Source organism: Phacochoerus africanus, chromosome 5 (assembly GCF_016906955.1).
Source record: "Phacochoerus africanus isolate WHEZ1 chromosome 5, ROS_Pafr_v1, whole genome shotgun sequence".
NCBI classification, from domain to species: Eukaryota; Metazoa; Chordata; class Mammalia; order Artiodactyla; family Suidae; genus Phacochoerus; species Phacochoerus africanus.
Window position 1 is genome coordinate 101,487,489 of NC_062548.1, and position 19,994 is coordinate 101,507,482.

A 19,994-nucleotide genomic window follows, 5' to 3' on the forward strand; every position below is an offset into this window, starting at 1 on the left:
TGCTGGGAAACCTGGACAGCCGCATGCAAAGCAATAAAACTAGAACACACCCTCACACCATGCGCAAAAATAAACTCAAAATGGCTGAAAGACTTAAATATACGACAGGACACCATCCATCAAACTCCTAGAAGAAAACACAGGCAAAACACTCTCTGACATCAACATCATGAATATTTTCTCAGGTCAGTCTCCCAAAGCAATCGAAATTAGAGCAAAAATAAACCCATGGGACCTCATCAAACTGAAAAGCTTTTGCACAGCAAAGGAAACCAAAAAGAAAACAAAAAGACAATTTACAGAATGGGAGAAAATAGTTTCAAATGATGCAGCCGACAAGGACTTAATCTCTAGAATATATAAACAACTTATACAACCCAACAGCAATAAAGCCAATCAATCAATGGAAAAATGGGCAAAAGACCTGAATAGACATTTCTCCAAAGAAGATATACAGATGGCCAGCAAACACATGAAAAAATGCTCAACATCGCTGATTATAAGAGAAATGCAAATCAAAACTACCATGAGATACCACCTCACACCAGTCAGAATGGCCATCATTAATAAATCCACAAATAACAAGTGCTGGAGCGGATGTGGAGAAAAGGGAACCCACCTGCACTGTTGGTGGGAATGTAAGCTGGTACAGCCACTATGGAGAACAGTTTGGAGATACCTTAGAAATCTATACATAGAATTTCCATATGACCCCGCAATCCCACTCTTGGGCATCTATCCAGACAAAACTACTTAAAAGAGATACGTGCACCCGCATGTTCATTGCAGCCCTATTCACAATAGCCAGGACATGGAAACAACCCATATGTCCATCGACAGATGATTGGATTTGGAAGAGGTGGTATATATACACAATGGAATACTACTCAGCCATAAAAAAGAATGACATAATGCCATTTGCAGCAACATGGATGGAACTAGAGAATCTCATACTGAGTGAAATGAGCCAGAAAGACAAAGACAAATACCATATGATATCACTTATAACTGGAATCTAATATCCAGCACAAATGAACATCTCCTCAGAAAAGAAAATCATGGACTTGGAGAAGACTTGTGGCTGCCTGATGGGAGGAGGAGGGAGTGGGAGGGATCGGGAGCTTGGGCTTATCAGACACAACTTAGAATAGATTTACAAGGAGATCCTGCTCAGTAGCATTGAGAACTTTGTCTAGATACTCATGTTGCAACAGACCAAAGGGTGGGGGGAAAAAAATGTAGTTGTAATGTATACATGTAAGGATAACTTGATCTCCTTGCTGTACAGTGGGAAAATAAAAAAAAAATAGTGTATGTTTTCTGTACATAAATATATTGTGAAATATTTCTTTTTTAAAACTAAGTCTTGTGCCTGTGTATCTTTACTTTCCTCTTTATGGATTATACATGCTTCAAAAGGAGGTGAATAGTTTGAAACTTGCATTCTTGGCAGCCAGTAGCTACTTACATTTGAATTATTCCAGCTGTTCCCAGTCCTACATAACTATTAATAATCTCTTTTATGTCTCTGTTGATTTGCCTATTCTGGACATTTCATGTAAGTGGAATCGTATAATAATGTGGTCCTTGTTTCTGTTCTCTTTTGCTTAGCACCATATTTCTTTTACTTATTTTTTTTTTTTTTTAAGGACCACACCCACGGCACATGGAGGTTTCCAGGCTAGGAGCTGAATCCCAGCTGTAGCCGCTGGCCTGCACCACAGTCACAGCAATGCTGGATCTGAGCCGTCTGCGACCTACACCACAGCTCACAGCAATGCTGGATCCTTAACCCACAGAGCGAGGCCAGGGATTGAACCTGCATCCTCATGGATGCTTAGCATCATATTTCAATGCTCATCCATGTTGTAGCATGTATTAGGACTTCATTCCTTGTTATTGCTTCAAGTGGTTTGATACTCCCATTTTTGTATTTATTGAACATTGGCAAATTGTTAGAAACAAAATAAATAAGCAGCTCTTGATAATTCAAATATAAGGCCCCCTTTGAAATTTGTAGTGTGTCCTTTAGTTTGGAGTTTCTGATGCTACAGTTTGATAGGTCTGCAGGTAGATGCTTGTGAAGAATAACTGATCAGTCTCCAGGGAGTTTCCAAATCCTTAAAAAAAATTTAACCCAGAGGTTTGTTTTTCAAGTAAAGAGAAGTTTTCTGTTGGATAAATTTGTTACTAAAACTGACTTGCCTATTGTATCTGAGACCCTCCATCTCTTTACGGTCCTAGAAGAGTTGTCAACAAGAGCCATTTTCAACCTCTTAGAATTATATAACTAACAAGGAAACTGGAGGTGACCTTAGAAATTCCCTGACATCACCACCTAATTTTGCAGGTGAAGAATCTGAGGGCTGCAGAAGTTAAGATGCTTGCCCAAGGCCATATGGCTTAATTAACTTGTGTAACACAGCATGTTTTTATAAAGTGGATTTTGCATTTGGGGATCAGTTCTGGGAAGTAGCAAATAGATGTATATGAAATAATAATCCTGATAATTGTTGCTTTGTTTTTCCATAGGCTCTTTTGGCGTCTGAACCTAAGAAAGGCAAAATGGATTTGTTGAAAATAACAATGAAAGAGTTAATCTCTTTGGCTGGACTTACAGATGACTCAAAGAGCACAGTCCCTAAGGTAATAATGGAAAAACACAAACCCTGCTAGGAAGACAGTGGTTTTAAATCTGTGCAGTACTTTATAAAACAAAACAAAACAAAACAAACCTGCTAAAGATACAGAACTCTCTCTCTCTCTCTTTTTTTTTTTTTGGTCTTTTTTCCTTTTTTAGGGCTGCACTCACAGCATAAGGAGGTTCCCAGGCTAGGGGTCCAATTGGAGCTGTAGCCGCCAGCCTACACCGCAGCCATAGCAACGCTGGATCCTCAACCCACTGAGCGAGGCCAGGGATCGAACCCGCAACCTCATGCTTCCTAGTTGGATTCACTAACCACTGTGCCATAACAGGAACTCCCAAGATACAGAACTCTTAAAGATAAGACAGATAATTGAAGCTTATTTGGATGGGTTGTTTTGGTTTGGTTTTTCCAGTGCACAAAGTAAACCATTGCTTTAGTTGTTGTAGATTGACCAAGATGATCAGGTGTTTTGTTTTTTGTTTTTTGTTTTTTGTTTTTAAATTTTGTTTAAAGTATAGTTGATTTACAGTGTTGTGCCAATTTCTGCTGTACAGCAGTGACCCAGTCATATATATATATATATATATATATATATATATATATATATATACACATACACATTCCTTTTCTCATGTTATCTTCCATTACAGTCTGTTACAAAAGGCTGGATATAGTTCCCTGCGCTATACAGTAGGACCTCCTTGCTTATAAATTCTAATTATAGTTTGCATCTACTAACCCCAAACTCCCAGTCCATCCCACTCCCACCCTCATCCCCTTAGCAACTACAAGTCTGTTCTCTATGTCTGTGAGTCTGTTTTGTAGATAGGTTCATTTGTGCCATATTTTAGATTCCACATATAAGTGATAATCATATAGTATTATTTGTCTTTCTCTTTCTGACTTAACTTCACTTAGTATGATAATCTCTTATTTATGGCTGAGTAGTTTCATTTTATATATATATATGTATGTGTGTGTGTGTGTGTGTGTGTGTATATATATATGCACCACATCTTCTTAATCCATTCATCTGCTGATGGACATGTAGGCTGTTTCTTGACTATTGGAATAGTGCTGCTGTAAACTTAGGGAAACCAAATCAAGAATCCATTTCCGCTGGGTTTTTTGCTGTCGTTTTTTATTTTTATTTTTTAGTGATGCACCTGTGGCACATGGAAGTTCCCAGGCTAGAGATCAAATCGGAGCCACAGCTGCTGGCCTACACCACAGCCATAGCAACGTGAGATCCGAGCCACATCTGTGATCTACATCATAGCTCACAGCGATACTGGATCCTCAACTCACTGATCGAGGTCAGGGATTGAACCTGCATCCTCATGGATACTAGTCATGTTCGTTAACCACTGAGCCACGACAGAAACTCCTTCATTGGACCTTTTTTCCAGTTCATTTTTCAATAGAAGCTTAACGTGTGCATATCTTTTATGTTCCATTTAAAGTGCATTGCGCAAGTGCTGATTTATAGCATCTTCATTGTTGTTCAACTCTAAATATTAAAAAGTTTTTTCTTTGACTAGTATTTTAAAATGTGTCAACTTTAAAAGTATGTAAAGGAATCGATGTCTAACTCAATTCCACCATGATGAAAGAAGAATCTGTAATGTATTAATTATTTGGTATTTTTTGAGGCTTTATTTGTGGCTAGGTTTGAGGTCATTTTAAAAAATAAATGTTTCGGAAGTTCCCACTGTGGCACAATGGGATTGTGGTTTCTTGGGATTACTGGGACACAGGTTTGATCCCTGGTTGGGCACAGTGGATTAGGGATCTGGTGTTTCTACAGCTATGGCTTAGGTTGCAGCCACAGCTGGGATCTGATCCCTGGCCCCAAACTCCATATGCTGCAGAACTACATATATCTGTTAGATCACTCTTTTTTATTGCATTGTTCAAAGCTTGCTAACTTAAGAAATTGATTTATCAATTATTAGGTGTGTTTTATTAAAATCTGCTATTTTGGAGTTCCCTTTGTGGCTCAGTGGGTTAAGAACCCGACTAGAATCCTTGACAATGCAGTTTTGATCCTTGGCCTTGCTCAGTGAGTTAAGAATCTGGCATTGTCCTGAGCTACAGTATAGGTTGTGGATGCAGCTTGGATCTAGCGTTGCTCTGGCTGTGGTGAAGGCTGGCGGCTATAGCTCCAATTCTACCCCTAGCCTGGGAACTTACGTATGCTGCAGGTGCGGCTCTAAAACAGATAAAAAAATAAATAAATAAAATAAAATCTGGAGTTCCTGTCATGGCGCGGCAGAAACAAATCTGACTAGAAACCATGGGGTTGTGGGTTCGATCCCTCGCTTCACTCAGTGGGTTGAGTATCTGGCGTTGCCATGAGCTGTGGTGTAGGTCACAGATGAGGCTCAGATCCTGCGTTGCTGTGGCTCTGGCATGGGCCGGCGGCTGTAGCTCTGATTGGACCCCTAGCCTAGGAACCTCCACATGCCGAGGGCGAGGCCCTAAAAAGCAAAACAAACAAACAAACAAACCAAAAAACAAAATAAAATCTGCTATTTCACTTGCAACTTGTCCATTTCTTCTTATACTTTGGTAATTTCTCATTTTGAGGCTATGATTGTTACTGGGTATGTATAGATTTAAAATTATTCCGGTCTTCGACTTACAACTAATTTTGAACTTTTTATTCTAGGTTCATGCTTTAAATATCCTTAGAGCCTTGTTCAGAGATACACGTCTGGGAGAAATTATTATCCCTTATGTTGCTGATGGAGCTAAGGCTGCAATTCTGGGCTTTACATCACCAGTCTGGGCAGTAAGTGCTTTTGCCATTTATTTTCATTGACTTAATTATACCTCTGAGTAGGTTTTAATAAACTAACCTTTCTCTGGATGATAAAAAAATATTAATTGCGTTTTATCAAGGAGGTAGTCCAAGGGATAAATCCTTGGATCAAGCTACATTTTGACCGTTGGTATTTTATGACTACATTCTGTCTCCTGTTGACTTACTAGCCATAACTCTCTGTTTTATTATCTTAGTGATTGTTTTCTTTTAGAGTTTATAGTATTAAATTTAACATCACAATCTACCCTCAAGTGATATTTTACCACTTCACTTAAAGCATAAGAACCTAACAATATGTACCCCCATTTCGCTCTTCCTGATCTTTGTGCTTTTATTATACATTTTACTTTTATGTATAATGTACACCCATACTATATTGTTATCATTTTTGTTTAAACTGTCAATTATCTCTTTTTAAAAATTTACCATTTTAACCATGCAATTCAGCAGCAGTAAGTACCTTCACCATGTTGAGCAGTCATCACTACTGTCCATTTTCAGAATTTTTTCATCATCCCAAACAGAACTCCATACCCATTAAACAGTAACTCCCCATCTCCACCAACCCCCAGCCCCTGGTAACCTCTGTTCTACTTTTTGTCTCTATGAATTTGCCTATTCTAGGTGTCTTATGTAAATGGAATCATACAGTATTTGTCCTTTTGTGTCTGGGTTATTTCATGTAGCATCATGTTTTCAAGGTTCATCCATGTTGTAGCATGTAACATAACATCATTCTTTTTCAAGGCTGAATGAAATTCCATTGTGTGGATATATGACATTTTGTTAATTCATTCCTCAGTTGACAGACTTTTAGGCTGTCTCTTTTTGGCCAATACAAATAATGCTACAGTGAACACTGGTGTATAAGTATCTGTCTGAGGTCCCCTGCTTTCAATTCATTTATGTATATCATATAGTAATTACGTATTTTAACTTTTTGAAAAATTGCCAAACTGTATTCACAGTGGCAGCACCATTTTATACTCCCATTACAAATGCACAAGCGTTCCATTTTCTTCACATCCTTGCCAGCACTTGGTATTTCCATTTTTTTTGATAGCAGCCATCCTAACAGCTATGAAGTGGTATTTCATTTGTTGTTTTGATTTGCATTTGATGTTGAGCTGGAAGCAGACTGACTTTTAAGGATCTGAATGTGTCTTTCTTGTGGATGTTGTGGGCTCTGGGTATCAGTTGTAGAGCAGAGTGCTGGAAATATACTCTATTAAAAGGTGAAAAAAAAGGCATGAAACATTAAAATGGGGGAGGTTAAATGCTGAATCACACACACACACACACACACACACATCACATATATTTGCAATGTTATCTCGGTACAAAAGCTTTTTGATTCAGAATGCTGAGATAGTGGGCAATACCCAGTACAGTTGTTGGATTTAAACTTTCATATATATATATATTTTGTGTGTGTGTGTGTTTTTGCCTTTTCTTCAGCCGCTCCCACAGCACATGGAGGTTCCCAAACCAGGGGCCCAATAGGAGCTGTAGCCACCGGCCTGCGCCAGAGCCACAGCAACGTGGGATCCGAGCCGCATCTGTGACCCACACCATATAGCTCACGGCAACGCCGGATCCTTAATCCACTGAGTGAGGCCAGGGATCAAACCCACAACCTCATGGTTCTTTGTTGGATTCGTTAACCACTGTGCCACAACGGGAACTCCTAAACTTTCACATATTTTTTTAAATAGTTCCTAAGAGAAACACCGTGATTTTATTGTTTTTCTACATCATCATGCCTTCTAGAATCAAGGAGACTAACCTAGAGTTTGTAGGCACTTGACTATGGCTTAAAAAAAAAAAAAAGACTGGCAAAGTGAAAGGAGAAAAGAAGCTAGACCTTAATATGTTACCTGCAGAATAGAGAATTTACCAGAAAGGCAGGCTTTCCAATTAGTGAGCTGCCCAGACCATTTCCTAACTGTCTGATGAGCCTCTAATTGAGAGTCAGTATATTGCCGTGCAGCCCAAGGCAGTGACTCCCGATGTACAGAGGGATCGTCAAGGTTGCCAGCTGCTGCCTGGAAAACTGTACATCTTCCTGTTAGAAAGATAAATGCCTGCGATTCTGTCTAGGAGCATTGTCTAACTACTCCTGAGGACACGGTGTTTCCCTCTTGCATTTACAGGAAAAGGGAGCAATACCTGTATACCGTCAGGAAAGGTAGGCAGGAATGTGGCTTGACCATCAGGAAGAGTAGAGATCGTAAAACTGATTGCCAGAAATATTGGTGTTGTTTTCTTCCAGCCGTGAATTCTAGATGAACAGAGGCATGTTCTCTGGGAAAGGGCTTTCAGAGAGTGAAGGCTGGTGACTCTTCCAACTTTTTAGCAACACAGAGTATCAGAAATGAATAGGTCATTTTTTCTTGAGACCTTTTAAACAGTAACTCAGGTGCACTGCAGAAAGTCTGAAAATAAAAAGCACGAAAAGTTAAGTCCCCTGTTTAGTTACCATACGGATAGAATAATTTTTAGTGTTCCGTTGCATTTTCTTGCTCTTTTTTTCTCTGTGGGTTTTATACATGGGTAGTACTCATATGCACACATCTGTTTACAAAAGCCTGCACAAATGTACATAACTGCTTATGTATAGTTTTATTTGTGGAGATCTACTCTTTTAATGCCAATCATAAAGGAATCTTTTGTTTCTATTGTGTTCAGTTTGTTTGCTTTACTAGAGAAAATAACCATTATAGCTATAATGATCCATAGTGGGACTTTAATATGTTAATTTTGTTTCCTTCCATATAAAATCTTAATCTAACACCAGAATCATACCAATATATTCAATTAATGTGAAGTATTCTTCATTTTACAAGACAATACCACAACATTCTCTGAAGAATTTAAAGAGTGATTTTTCCTGAGTGTGTGTGAAATACGGCTTGATTTATGAAAGTCTGATTTGTACCCGTCTTATACATATGCCTTGTGCCTAAAGATGACTCCATCTATACTTTTGACTTGTTTTTCCTAATAAATTAGAAAAAAAAAAGCAAGTTAAATAATTTTGGAGTAAAGGAGCAATTTCCAGGAAGCATTCATGTGTATATTTAATTGTGCATACTGATTCCTTAATCTTTTCTATTGAAACCACACAAATCTCTTGATCTTTGCCACCTATTAGGCATTTTTTAAATCTGGGGGAAATGGATTGTTGTAAACGTGTTAGGCATTGGTGCAGATGATTAAATACTAGAAATGCAAGAGTGTATAAGACAGTCATAATAATGGCTATTTTACTGCATATTTTCCATGTGCTTAGTATCATTTACATTGACTTTCTCAGGTAATGCTCAGAACAGCTCTGCTGTGTAGGTTCTGTTGTTAGAATCCCCATTTTACAGATAAGGAAAACAAGTTCAGAGAGGATAAATTACTTTAAGGACACACAACTGTTATTTGTCTGAATCCAGAACCTGTGCTCTTATCAGGGAAACTTTGGGGTATTATAGGGCTACAGTAAAGGTGCATCCCATGTCCTGTGATGTAGCATCTCATCTGAGTCTGTAAATGGCAGGATTAGCCGTAGCCACCATGGGTGTAGTTGGGACAGACCTGGGATTTGAAGCTTGGCTCCCGCAGCTGTTGAAAAACCCTGCACAAGAGAGTCACAGCAGGGGGATGAGGGAATATGAGGGATGTAGTTAAAAGTAGAGACTCAATTGTGAGGTGGTCAGAGGGAAGGAAGAAGACCAATCAGGAAGCTATTGTAATAGTTCTGTCCAGAGATGGTGGTGGCTCAGAATAGAGAAGTATTAGTAAAAACAGTGACAAGTGGTAATCTTCGGCGTATATTTTAGAGATGAAGTTAGTTTAGTTAAAAATTTAGGTAACAAAAGGTAATTTATATCTATATCTATCTATCTATCTACACACACACACACACACACACACACAGAATTTTCTGGGCAGGTTTTGGAAACTGAGACATTTCCGGGCATTCCCTTTTTTATGTCCAGTGACTTGATCTTTCCCTGCATCCTCACTGCAGAGAAGGTAACCCATCTTCCCAGCTTGCACAGAAGCACCACTGAGTGTGCCACTTAAGGGTCCTTCTAAGACCACACTGAGTTTACATTTCTGTCTGATACGTCTTACTTGGCTTCCCTCAAGCCAGCTCTGGTTTACAGTATGCAGTGGGTTTCAGAGAAGGAAAGGTATTCTCACACAGCTGTCATGTGCACTCTGCGCCTCTCTTGGCACCAGTGTCTGCAGGAGGCCCTCTGGTGGTTGTGAGGTTGCCAGGCTGAGGCCAAGCAGTGCTGAAACCCAGCGCTGCTCTGCTTATTGCTCGGTGTGCCTTGGCATGGATCTTTATCCACTCACAGGAAGGGTCCTTTTTTCCTAACTTACACATAGGTGGTGTATGGGCTAGTGGAAGCTCCATCTCTTCTTTTCTCTTGTCATGGAAGAAGTATCTTGCTTTCTTTTTCAGAAGAAAGTCATCCTGAACTCCAGAACATGCTAATCATAGACCCAGAAGTCCTAGTACAGTTTTCCTGGATTACAGATGAGGGACTTGTGACCTAGAGTTTTAAGTGTCTTTTTCAAGGTCAAAGGCTAGGAAGTGATGGAAAGCAAATTAGGATCTAAATCTCATTTAATTTTTTCAGAAAGTAATTTTTTCTACCATAAACTGGCAATATGTTCACTAAGCAAAATTATGTGCAGACTCCATCCTCAAGGATGTGACTGTCTATGAAAGGTGAAGGTATATGGTATGTAAATGATTCTACCACGTAGTGATGGCACATGGTAGGTTCTCCACTCATATTTTAAAAGTATTTGTCAAGGGACATTTATGTTATGTAAGAAAAGACATATAAGAAAAATATATGGCACACAAATGTACACAGATGCATAGATATGTGTATATACACTTCACACTCACACACTACTTTGTGAAACCTAATTTTTTTTTTGTCTTTTTTTTGGTCTTTTTTTTGCTATTTCTTTGGGCCGCTTCCGCGGCATATGGAGGCTCCCAGGCTAGGGGTCTAATCGGAGCTGTAGCCACAGGCCTACGCCAGAGCCACAGCAACGCGGGATCCAAGCCGCATCTGCAACCTACACCACAGCTCACGGCAACACCGGATCGTTAACCCACTGAGCAAGGGCAGGGACCGAACCCAAAACCTCATGGTTCCTAGTCGGATTCGTTAACCACTGAGCCACGACGGGAACTCCTGAAACCTAATTTTCTTTTCATTTACCTAACTTTTCCATATCTTATAGAAGTCTGTATAGAAACTTTTTTATACCAGAAAGGAAAAAAGTCATATGTACTCAGGGGATAGAAGGGAAAAATTTTGGTGGCAGGTGTCAGTTCATAACTGAATACCAAGTCTCTGTCAACCATATGTTGGGAGCTTGATGGAGAATTGAGTAAGGGAACAGATTTTCTGGTGTTTCCCTTGTGATAAGGATTGATTATAGCTGGAGTTATTTGGCAGCCATTCTAGTCTCTCCATTTCTTCTTTCTTTTTTTTAATGGCTGCACCTGTGGCATATGGATGTTCCTGGGCTAGGGGTTGAATCGGAGCTACAGCAGAGGCATATGCCACAGCCACGGCAACACTGGATCCAGGCTGCATCTGTGACCTGTGCCGCAGCTTGTAGCAATGCCAGATCCTCAACCCACTGAGCAAGGCCAAGGATCGAACCCACATTCTCACAGAGACAACACTGGGTTCTTAACGCATTGAGGTGCAAAAGGAGCTCCCTGTTCTCTCCATTTCTAACTTTACTACTACTACTTACTCTTTCGTTACTTTCTTTTTTACTTGCATTCTCCTTGATTCTTCCTTCCCACATAGGACTGTTTTCATTGCCACTACTCATAGGAGTTTTTCAAAATATACTACCACTGTATATGAACTTTTTCATTATCTACATTAAGATTTAACATCATTGAGTCAGATTAGTATTTATTATTGATGTTTCAGGAGTTGATAATGTAGTTTGTCAAGTAGTCTTGATTTTTTTTTTTTTTGGTCTTTTTGCTATTTCTTGGGCCACTCCCGCGGCATATGGAGGTTCCCAGGCTAGGGGTCCAATCGGAGCTGTAGCCACCGGCCTACACCAGAGCCACAGCAACTCAGGATCCAAGCCGCGTCTGCGACCTACACCACAGCTCTTGGCAACGCCGGATCCTTAACCCACTGAGCAAGGGCAGGGACCGAACCCACAACCTCATGGTTCCTGGTCAGATTCGTTAACCACTGCGCCACAACGGGAACTCCAAGTAGTCTTGATTATATTTCTACTTAACTCCCCTCTTCTTTAGCTTTTTAGCAAACAGAGACAGAATACATGGATGAAATATTAGAAAATATACAAGGGCGCTTGAAACAGACGTCCTTGAACTATTTGTATTATCATACAAAAACAAGGTCACTCTTCTATCTTAAGAAACAAATAGTGTTCATGCTAGTTATTTTGGTCTACATTTATAATAACTTTTTAAAATGTTATACTGTGCAGTTTCTACACTATTAAAACATAGAGTGTATATTTTAAACGTATGGAAATCAGTATCATATTTCGCACAAATAAAATACCAAAAACCACCTGATCATGTAAGCAGATGCAAAAAAGCAATTGACGCAATCACACACCATTTCATGTTAAAAGCACTCAGCAAGCTGGAAATGGAAGGGAAGTTTCTCAACCCGGCGAAAGATATCAGCGAAAAATCCAAGTTAGCAATGTACTTAATGGTAAAGGACTGAAAGCTTTCCCTCTAAGATCAGGAACAGAACGAGGATGTCCACCCCTGTCACTTCTGTTCAACATTGTACCGGAGGCTGTAGGTAGAGAAGAATGAGAAGAATTAGGCAAGAATGAGAAATAAATATTAGCCAGATTGGAAAGGGAGATGCAAAACTATTTCTGCTTTTCAGTCACATTTATATATAGAAAATCCTAAAGAGTTCACACATACACACACACACACAAATTAGGGCTAATAAACAAGTTCAGCAAGGTTGCAAGACACAAGATCAATATATAAAAATCAGTTGTGTTTCTGTATAGTACCAATGAATAATCAAAAATGAAATTAAGAAAACAGTTCTGTTTATAATAGCATCAAAAAGAATAAAATATTTAGTAATAAATGTAACAAAAGAAGGTCAAGATTTGTTGCCCTTATTTGTTTTTAATGAAACTTAAAAACCATTGCTGAAAGAAACTAAAGAAGTTCTAAATAAATGGGAAGATATTCCATCTTCATGTACTGGAAGACTTAATATTGTTAAAATGGAAATACTCCCCAAATTGATCTACAGATTCACTACAGTCTTGGTTAAAATCTCACTTTGCAGAAACTGACAAGGCTATTCTAAAATTCAGAAAACAAAGCAAGAGACTCAGAATAGCCAAAATAATCTTGAAAAAGAACAGGATTGGAAGACTCACACGTCCAAATTTTAAGACTTATAACAAAGCAACAGTGATCAAGACATTGTGGTAATGCCATAAGGATAGACTTATGTAAATCAACAGAATAGAATTGAGTCCAGAAATAAAACCTAACTTTTAGTAAAAAAAAAAAAAAAAAAGGTGCTGATATAGTTCAGTGGGGGAAAGAATAGTCTGTTGAACAAATGGTATTGGGACAACTGAGTATCTACATACAAAGGAAAGAATTTGCTTCCTGTCTTACACCATATTCAGAAATTAACTCAAAATGGATCAAAGTCCTAAATGTAAGAATCAGAGTGATAAAACCTTTAGAAGAAAGCATATGTGTAAATCTTTGTGTCCTTGGATTAGAAATGGTTTCTTAGATATGACACGTAAAGCACAAGCAACAAAAGAAAAATGATGGATAAATTAAACTTGATCAAAATTTAAAATGTCTGTTCAAAGGATAGCATCAAGAAAATGAAAAGACATCTGACAGAATGGGAGAAAATCTTTGCAAATCATATATCTGATAATCATATATTTGACTGGTATCCAGGATACCAATGATAAAAAGACAACCCAATTTAAAAATGGACAATGAATTGAATATATTCCTCCAAAAAAAGATGCAAGTGGCCAATTAGCACATGAAAAGATGCTTAACATTATTCATAATCAGGAAAACATAAGTCAAAATCACACTGAGATACCATATTGTATCCATTGGGATAGCTGTAATAAAAAAAGATGGGCAATAACAATTACTGGGAGGATTTGGAGAATTGGTGAAAATGAAACTCACAAACTGCTGGTAAGGATGTAATAGGTACTGCCATTTTGGCAATTTCTCAAAAGGTTAACATAGATTTCCCGTGTGATCCAGTAGTACCACTTCTTGGCATATACCCAAGAAAAGTGAAAACTTGTTAACACAAAAACTTGTATGAGAATGTCCAGAGCATCATTATCCGTAGTAGTTAAAAAGTAGAAATAACCGAGTGTTCATCAGATGATGAGTAAATTTTTTAATATGGTATATCCATACAATGGAATACTCTTCAGCCATAAAAAAGAATAGCATTCAACATGGGTGAACCTTGAGAATGAAAGCCAAATGAAAGAAACCAACATAAAAGGTTGCCTCTCACATAACCTCATGAATATGAAATGTCCAGAACAGGCAGTTCCACAGAGACAGAAAATAGATTAGTGCTCGCCTAGTGCAAGAGGATGGGAATAACTGTTAATGTGTATGGGTTTTCATTTTGGAGTCATGAAAATATTCTGGAATTAGATAGTGGTGATAGTTTCCTACTTTGTGGATATAGTAAAAACTTCTAAATAATGTCCTTTCTGATGGTGAATTTTATGGTATATGAATTATATCTCAATAAAAGGAAAATTAATTTTTCAAAAGTTTTTTAAAAGTTTATCATTTGGTTGCCTTTGGAGGTTTCTATAGCATGAACGCATTATTCTGCATACTGGTAAATTCGTGGAAATAATCTGTACTAACAGAATGACCAAATAGCTCATGAGGGAAAGCCTTTTATTTTAGAGGTAGTTTTTCTGAAAAGTATAACTAATTAATGGTAGACTATCACTCTCTTGCTATACCACTGGTATAGGTAATGATGATCAGTGAACTTGATGAATGGATCAGGCTGCTCATCTATCTGATCCATCTTAACATTATTAAAAGACATTATGTGTCTCCTGCCTGCAGGAGAATCAAATAAGGGAGTGTTCTTTCTGGGGGCACCCATTCATTTTGTCAAACAGTTCTTTACAGTTCTGATAAAGTGCGCCTCAGTGGACATCCTCTTTCATCTCCAGTTTTAGCTTTATTGCTTCTGGCAGTCTGTCAGAATGTTTGGTTTACGGCAATGTGTTTCGATTTTTCTTTTCTTTTTATGGTTTGTGTGTGTGTGTGTGCAATTCCTAAGAGGCGATGGGGTCCTGTATGACTCTACCAAGTCATCTTAAACCTAAGAAGTCTTTGGGAACCAAGTCAATAGAGGAGAGAGATAATGAAGACCTGAGCTTGGACAGATGTTGATAGAGTAACAGGACAGAGCAATTCATTTGCGGATATTGGGCAGGGCATACAGTAGAGACTTCATTAATGTTTGTTAATTGTTGAGTGGACATAAGTGAACTGGTCCAGTTTTAGGTTTCATTGCAGTTATGGTATGAATTGCGCCAGTGTATCTGTGCTCCAATTCTAGAGTTACCATGCACGAACTGAGTCAGTCAGTGCTTCTGGAGGAGAGGTTGCAAGCTGGTGGCTGAAAGGTCAAATCTGGCCTACAACTGTGTTTTATTTGGCCTCCACCATAGTTTTTTTTTCCTTCTTCTTCTTCTTCCTTTAATTTGTTGCCAGCATTAAAAATAGATTTCACATAAAAATTGGGGTTTCTGGCTTCTTTTGAAAAAGCAGACGATCTGGCAGCACTGGGCTTACATTCCCTCTGGGCAACAACTTCAGCTGCAGCTGAATAGCGACTGCATTAGACCCAGTTCTCTGCTGCTTTTGTCTCACTCACTGGCCCTTGTGGGCATTTGAGTTTGTGATCCTTTCAGCAGTAGTTTTGGGAAGCTATGGTCTCCATCCTACATTGTTGCTTTTAATTACCTTTCTTCTTATGTTGCTGTTTAACACACCATGTGATGCCCATCTAATTAAGAAATAAGCTCTGTGTTAGCAGTAAGTGTGTGTCTTCTATTTCTGGATGTTCTCTGTGGTGCTGGTATAGGGCCTTACACATTGTGGGGAAGTCAATACATGTTTATACCTCTCTACGCTGATTTGGCAAGGTAATTGAGGAAGCCCAGTATGCATTCAGGACATTTTTATGATACAGGAAAGCATCCTGACACATTGATTTGGAAATAGATGTGATTCATGCTTATTAATGATGGATTATTAGGTTACTGGCATTGTGCAGGTAATAGCATTTTAGATACGATATTAAATATTTTCCTGGCCATGTTAATAATGTGGGTCCTTTGAGTTAGGTCTTATATTTTCTCATAGGCAAAGGACTACAGAAAATAGATGGAGAGAGCTGAGCTTTTTTCTGGGGTATTATTCATCATCAGAAATGTTGTGGAAAAATTAACTTTTTTTAAAGTGTTATTCGATGATATAAGCACAAAGAAATAAAACAGTTGGTGGTAATATTAGAAGTATAAAAAAAGCTGTGTTGTGTGGATGTGGTTGGACTATAGAGCTCAGTTTGAGAGAAAGTCATAGAGGTAATTACTACAAAGTTAGTGAAAATAGTCTTATTTTATGAATAGAGACCATATCTCCTTTAGCCCTCCACTAGGCAATTGGGTAATGATTTTGAATATCTAGTTTGAACATTGTAAATGTTGGTGTTATGCCACGAATATGTCTTAACCTTTATTGTATATTCATTTTTACATTAGGTGAGAAATTCATCCACGCTTCTCTTCAGTACCTTGATCACAAGGATATTTGGAGTTAAAAGGGGAAAGGATGAACTTTCCAAAAAAAATAGGTAAGCTTCATCTAATGCTAACTTCCCTTTTTATAAAATATTGTCGTGGCCAAAAATAATTTTTGGAATTTCACTTACTTTTATAGATTCCTCTAGAGTATAAAACTATAAAAACACTATAGTAAATTAATCTATGCTGCCAAATTCTAAACCCTTGGGTAAAAATATCTACTGTTTAAATAAGTGGACCTTTCAGAGCAACAAAAATATAGCAAGGTAGCAAGGACTGAAACGTAGAGCTCGTTTCCCAGTGCAACAGCTAAAGTTTTGTTGATTTGCATCTTCTTCGAGTATTCCCGAGATGTCTTAAATTGCTTTTTCTTGATATGTCATCAAGTACTGGCTCGTGCCATATCGTTGCTTTTATAGTAACTGGAAGTTTAAATGTTTATGATGTGCTCATCAGAACACGCCCCAGATTACATTTGCATTAAGCTCTCACCAAGGTGAGCAGTTACAAATGTTGGCCACACAGGATAAACAGTGCTTTTTTTACTTTTAGGTCTTTGTTGTGTTTGTTCCCTAAGAGGTTTTTCTGTTAAGGTTTTTTCTTTTTAAATGTCTGGAAAAAAACTTACTGAAACACTTTGACTATGAGGAATTTTTAGATACAATGCATAAGTTCTGTTTGGTGGTTTTTAAAGAGAAGCTTTGAATAGTTTCTTTAGTACTTAGGCTGGTTTTAATGGTAGTCTAGTGGCTTGCATGAGTTAACACTAGATGTCACTGTCGCTGCATGCTTAATTACTTTTAACTTCATTCAGGATCTGATTTGGCTCAGTGGTCTTCCTCTAGATGAACTAGAGATAAATCAAGCTCCATTCCTCTCCTACCTAAAAAAAGTGGATGATTGCACTTTTAATTTCAGTTTTAATCTGTTGTTTATTAAGATATGTATTCTTGGCAGTTCCTGTTGTGGTTCAGCAGTAATGAACCCAACTGGTAACCATGAGGATGCTGGTTTGATCCTTGGCCTCACTTAGTGGGTTAAGGATCTGGCATTGCCATGAGCTGTGGTGGAGGTCACAGACGCAGCTTGGATCTAGCATGGCTGTGGCTGTGGTGTAAGCCAGCAGTCGCAGCTCTGATTCAACCCCTACCCTGGGATCTTCCATGCGCCACATTTGCAGCCCTAAAAAGCAAATGTATATATATATATATAAGACTATATATATTCTTATGCTGGAACTAGGTCTTAGGAATTAGAAAATATCATGAAATAATTTTGTAATACACTATAAGTAATTCTGGTGAAACCTACTGGTAGTTCTGAATTGTCATTTAAATTGCTACATATCACCCTATAAAATTCAATAAATATTTAAATGGAAAGCAGTTGGCTATAAATGTGTGAATCCCTTGAGTATATTAAGGAAAGGCTAGAGAGGTTTTTTTTTTTTTCAGCTGAGTTGTATTTTTCGTAACGATCACATTATTCCTTTGAAAGGATGATTAGTAAAAAGATGATTTTTACTATTTAGCTGATTCCTAAATAAATTCTTCCTGTCACTAGGTTGAAATCGCTGATATTTGTTTTTTTTTAGGTTTGTTTATTTTGTTAATAATTCAGTTGTGCTAAGGTTTAAAACAGTTTGGTCATATTATAATGTAAGGCTATGGTAAGTAGTGTAAATAAAATACGGTATGAGGTTTATCAAGCAAGTGAAATTGATGTTTAAAGCTGAATTCAAAAAATGAAGAAATTCTTTTTTTCTCTTTTGCTTTTTATGAAGAGAGTGATTCTTGGATGTGTATGCAAGTTTTACTATGTACAGGAGAAAATGATCAGATTCATTTTGCTTAGGTTACATCTGAAACAGGGTGGAAGAGTAGCACATAAAAGCACACAGTCCTAGTCTCTTTGCCACAGCATGCTGATGGCAACCCCATTATAACTTCATTCCTCTCAAATAAGGAAGGTTACAAAATATATAGCTTTCCTAGAAAGAGGGAAATGGAATAGTCACATAATTGTTTTGAGTAAAAGCTAAAAAGTGAAATGAAGGCATTAAGAAGTTAATTTTTTAATGTGATGAGCATCTTTGGTAAGAGTTTTTATTTCAGTAATCTGAAGGTTGGTATATCTCATTATATAGACAATGCTTTTATTCTCTGTTTAATCCTTAAAGGGTATATTTCTTGGCAGCATCCACTGGATTTGCTTTGCGAAACTTTGAGTGTCTTACGCTTGCCATTATTTGTTATGGTTCTTTTAGTTGTAGTTTATTTAATTATGCCACTTTTGGTCAAAATGTTTATATACCTGTCCCCTACAATATTAACTCCCTGAGGGTGGAACCTTTTCCTTCTAGTCTGTGTATATATGGTGGGCACTGTAAGAATGCTAGTGATAATGATGCCTTGTTGACTGGTTACTCAACCACTGAATAACTAAACTCAGCTGATGACACCGCCTAGGTCAGTGGAGTCTACTTTCACAGCCACAGATGGTTCTGCACACAGTCTTGCAAATATGTGCTCTTGATCAGAAGGGAACTAGACATAAAAAGAACATCTGCCTTTCCCATCTAGTGGGGGGAAAAAAGGTCTATCTTGGAGTAAACAGACTTGGTTTCTAAGCATTTTGCTGCCCCTGGAGATGACCTTAATAGACTCCCTTATCCGCTCTGCTCTTCAATTTCTCCATCTATAGAACAGGAATAATAAGATCTGTTCTGTACTAAGAGGGCTATAGGGAGGATAAAACAAAGTATTAACAGTTCATTTTCCTGAAAAATATTGGAAGTCCTGTGCCATTAGAGATACATAGTTTGCTTTTTCTGTTACCACTTCTAGTATTTTACCCATCCCATTGTCTTACAGTTACACTGTGCTTTTGGAGTACTGGGTCAGTATCTTATCCTTTCTTTTTTACACCTGGTGCCTAGCATAGTGTCTGGCATGTAATGGGCAAACAGAATACTTGCTTAATGAAGAAGCAAATTTTGTTACTAGAGGAGGAGAGATAAGAACTCTGGTTTATGTTTTGTTGCCATATAGCCACAATAACCAGCTGAGACAAGTTAACCTCTGTGGCTTTGGTTTTCTCCTCTAAGAGACTTGGACTATCCTTGAGGTCTTATATTTCTATAAAATACTAAGCTAAGGCTTTCTGTAATTGTTACTAGAATTGTGAGTTTGGTAAACTGCTATTTTCCCAGTGCCTAGAACAGTGCCTGCTTGGTAGTAGAGACAAGAAGTTCCCTTTTCACATGTAAAGAAAGGAGCAGGGGTTCTGCACCACTACTTAAAAGTGCATACGGTACACTCATAGTGATTGAACTCTAGAGTGCATTAGCCTTGTTCCAGATGTGTCTTTGGGATTATGAAGAATGAGAAAACATACATTTCACTTGTTTGTTTTCAATAATGTTATTACATTGTCTTTTCCTAAAGCTCCTCTCCTTTTTTTTTTTTTTTTTTTTTCCCCTGACTGGCTTGGTATGACAGAATGAATAATGGATCCTTTGTAGGGTCAGAAGCTGCATAGCTCTGTGATCTGAGGAGTGTGCTGTGCTTCCCTAGATAGCCTTCCTCTGCAGTGGGAGTGGG

At 38.1% G+C, this 19,994-nt stretch overlaps 1 protein-coding gene across 3 annotated transcripts in view; it reads left to right on the forward strand.

Moving 5' to 3' along the window:
• Window positions 1–19,994, forward strand: part of THADA (THADA armadillo repeat containing) — a 323,933-nt gene that overhangs the window by 84,486 nt on the left and 219,453 nt on the right. For all 3 annotated transcript variants that reach the window (XM_047782177.1, XM_047782178.1, XM_047782179.1), the window contains exons 24-26: window positions 2,533–2,646; window positions 5,320–5,442; window positions 16,351–16,442. In XM_047782177.1, coding sequence (XP_047638133.1) covers window positions 2,533–2,646; window positions 5,320–5,442; window positions 16,351–16,442 — 329 coding nt within the window. The remainder of the gene's footprint in view (window positions 1–2,532; window positions 2,647–5,319; window positions 5,443–16,350; window positions 16,443–19,994) is intronic.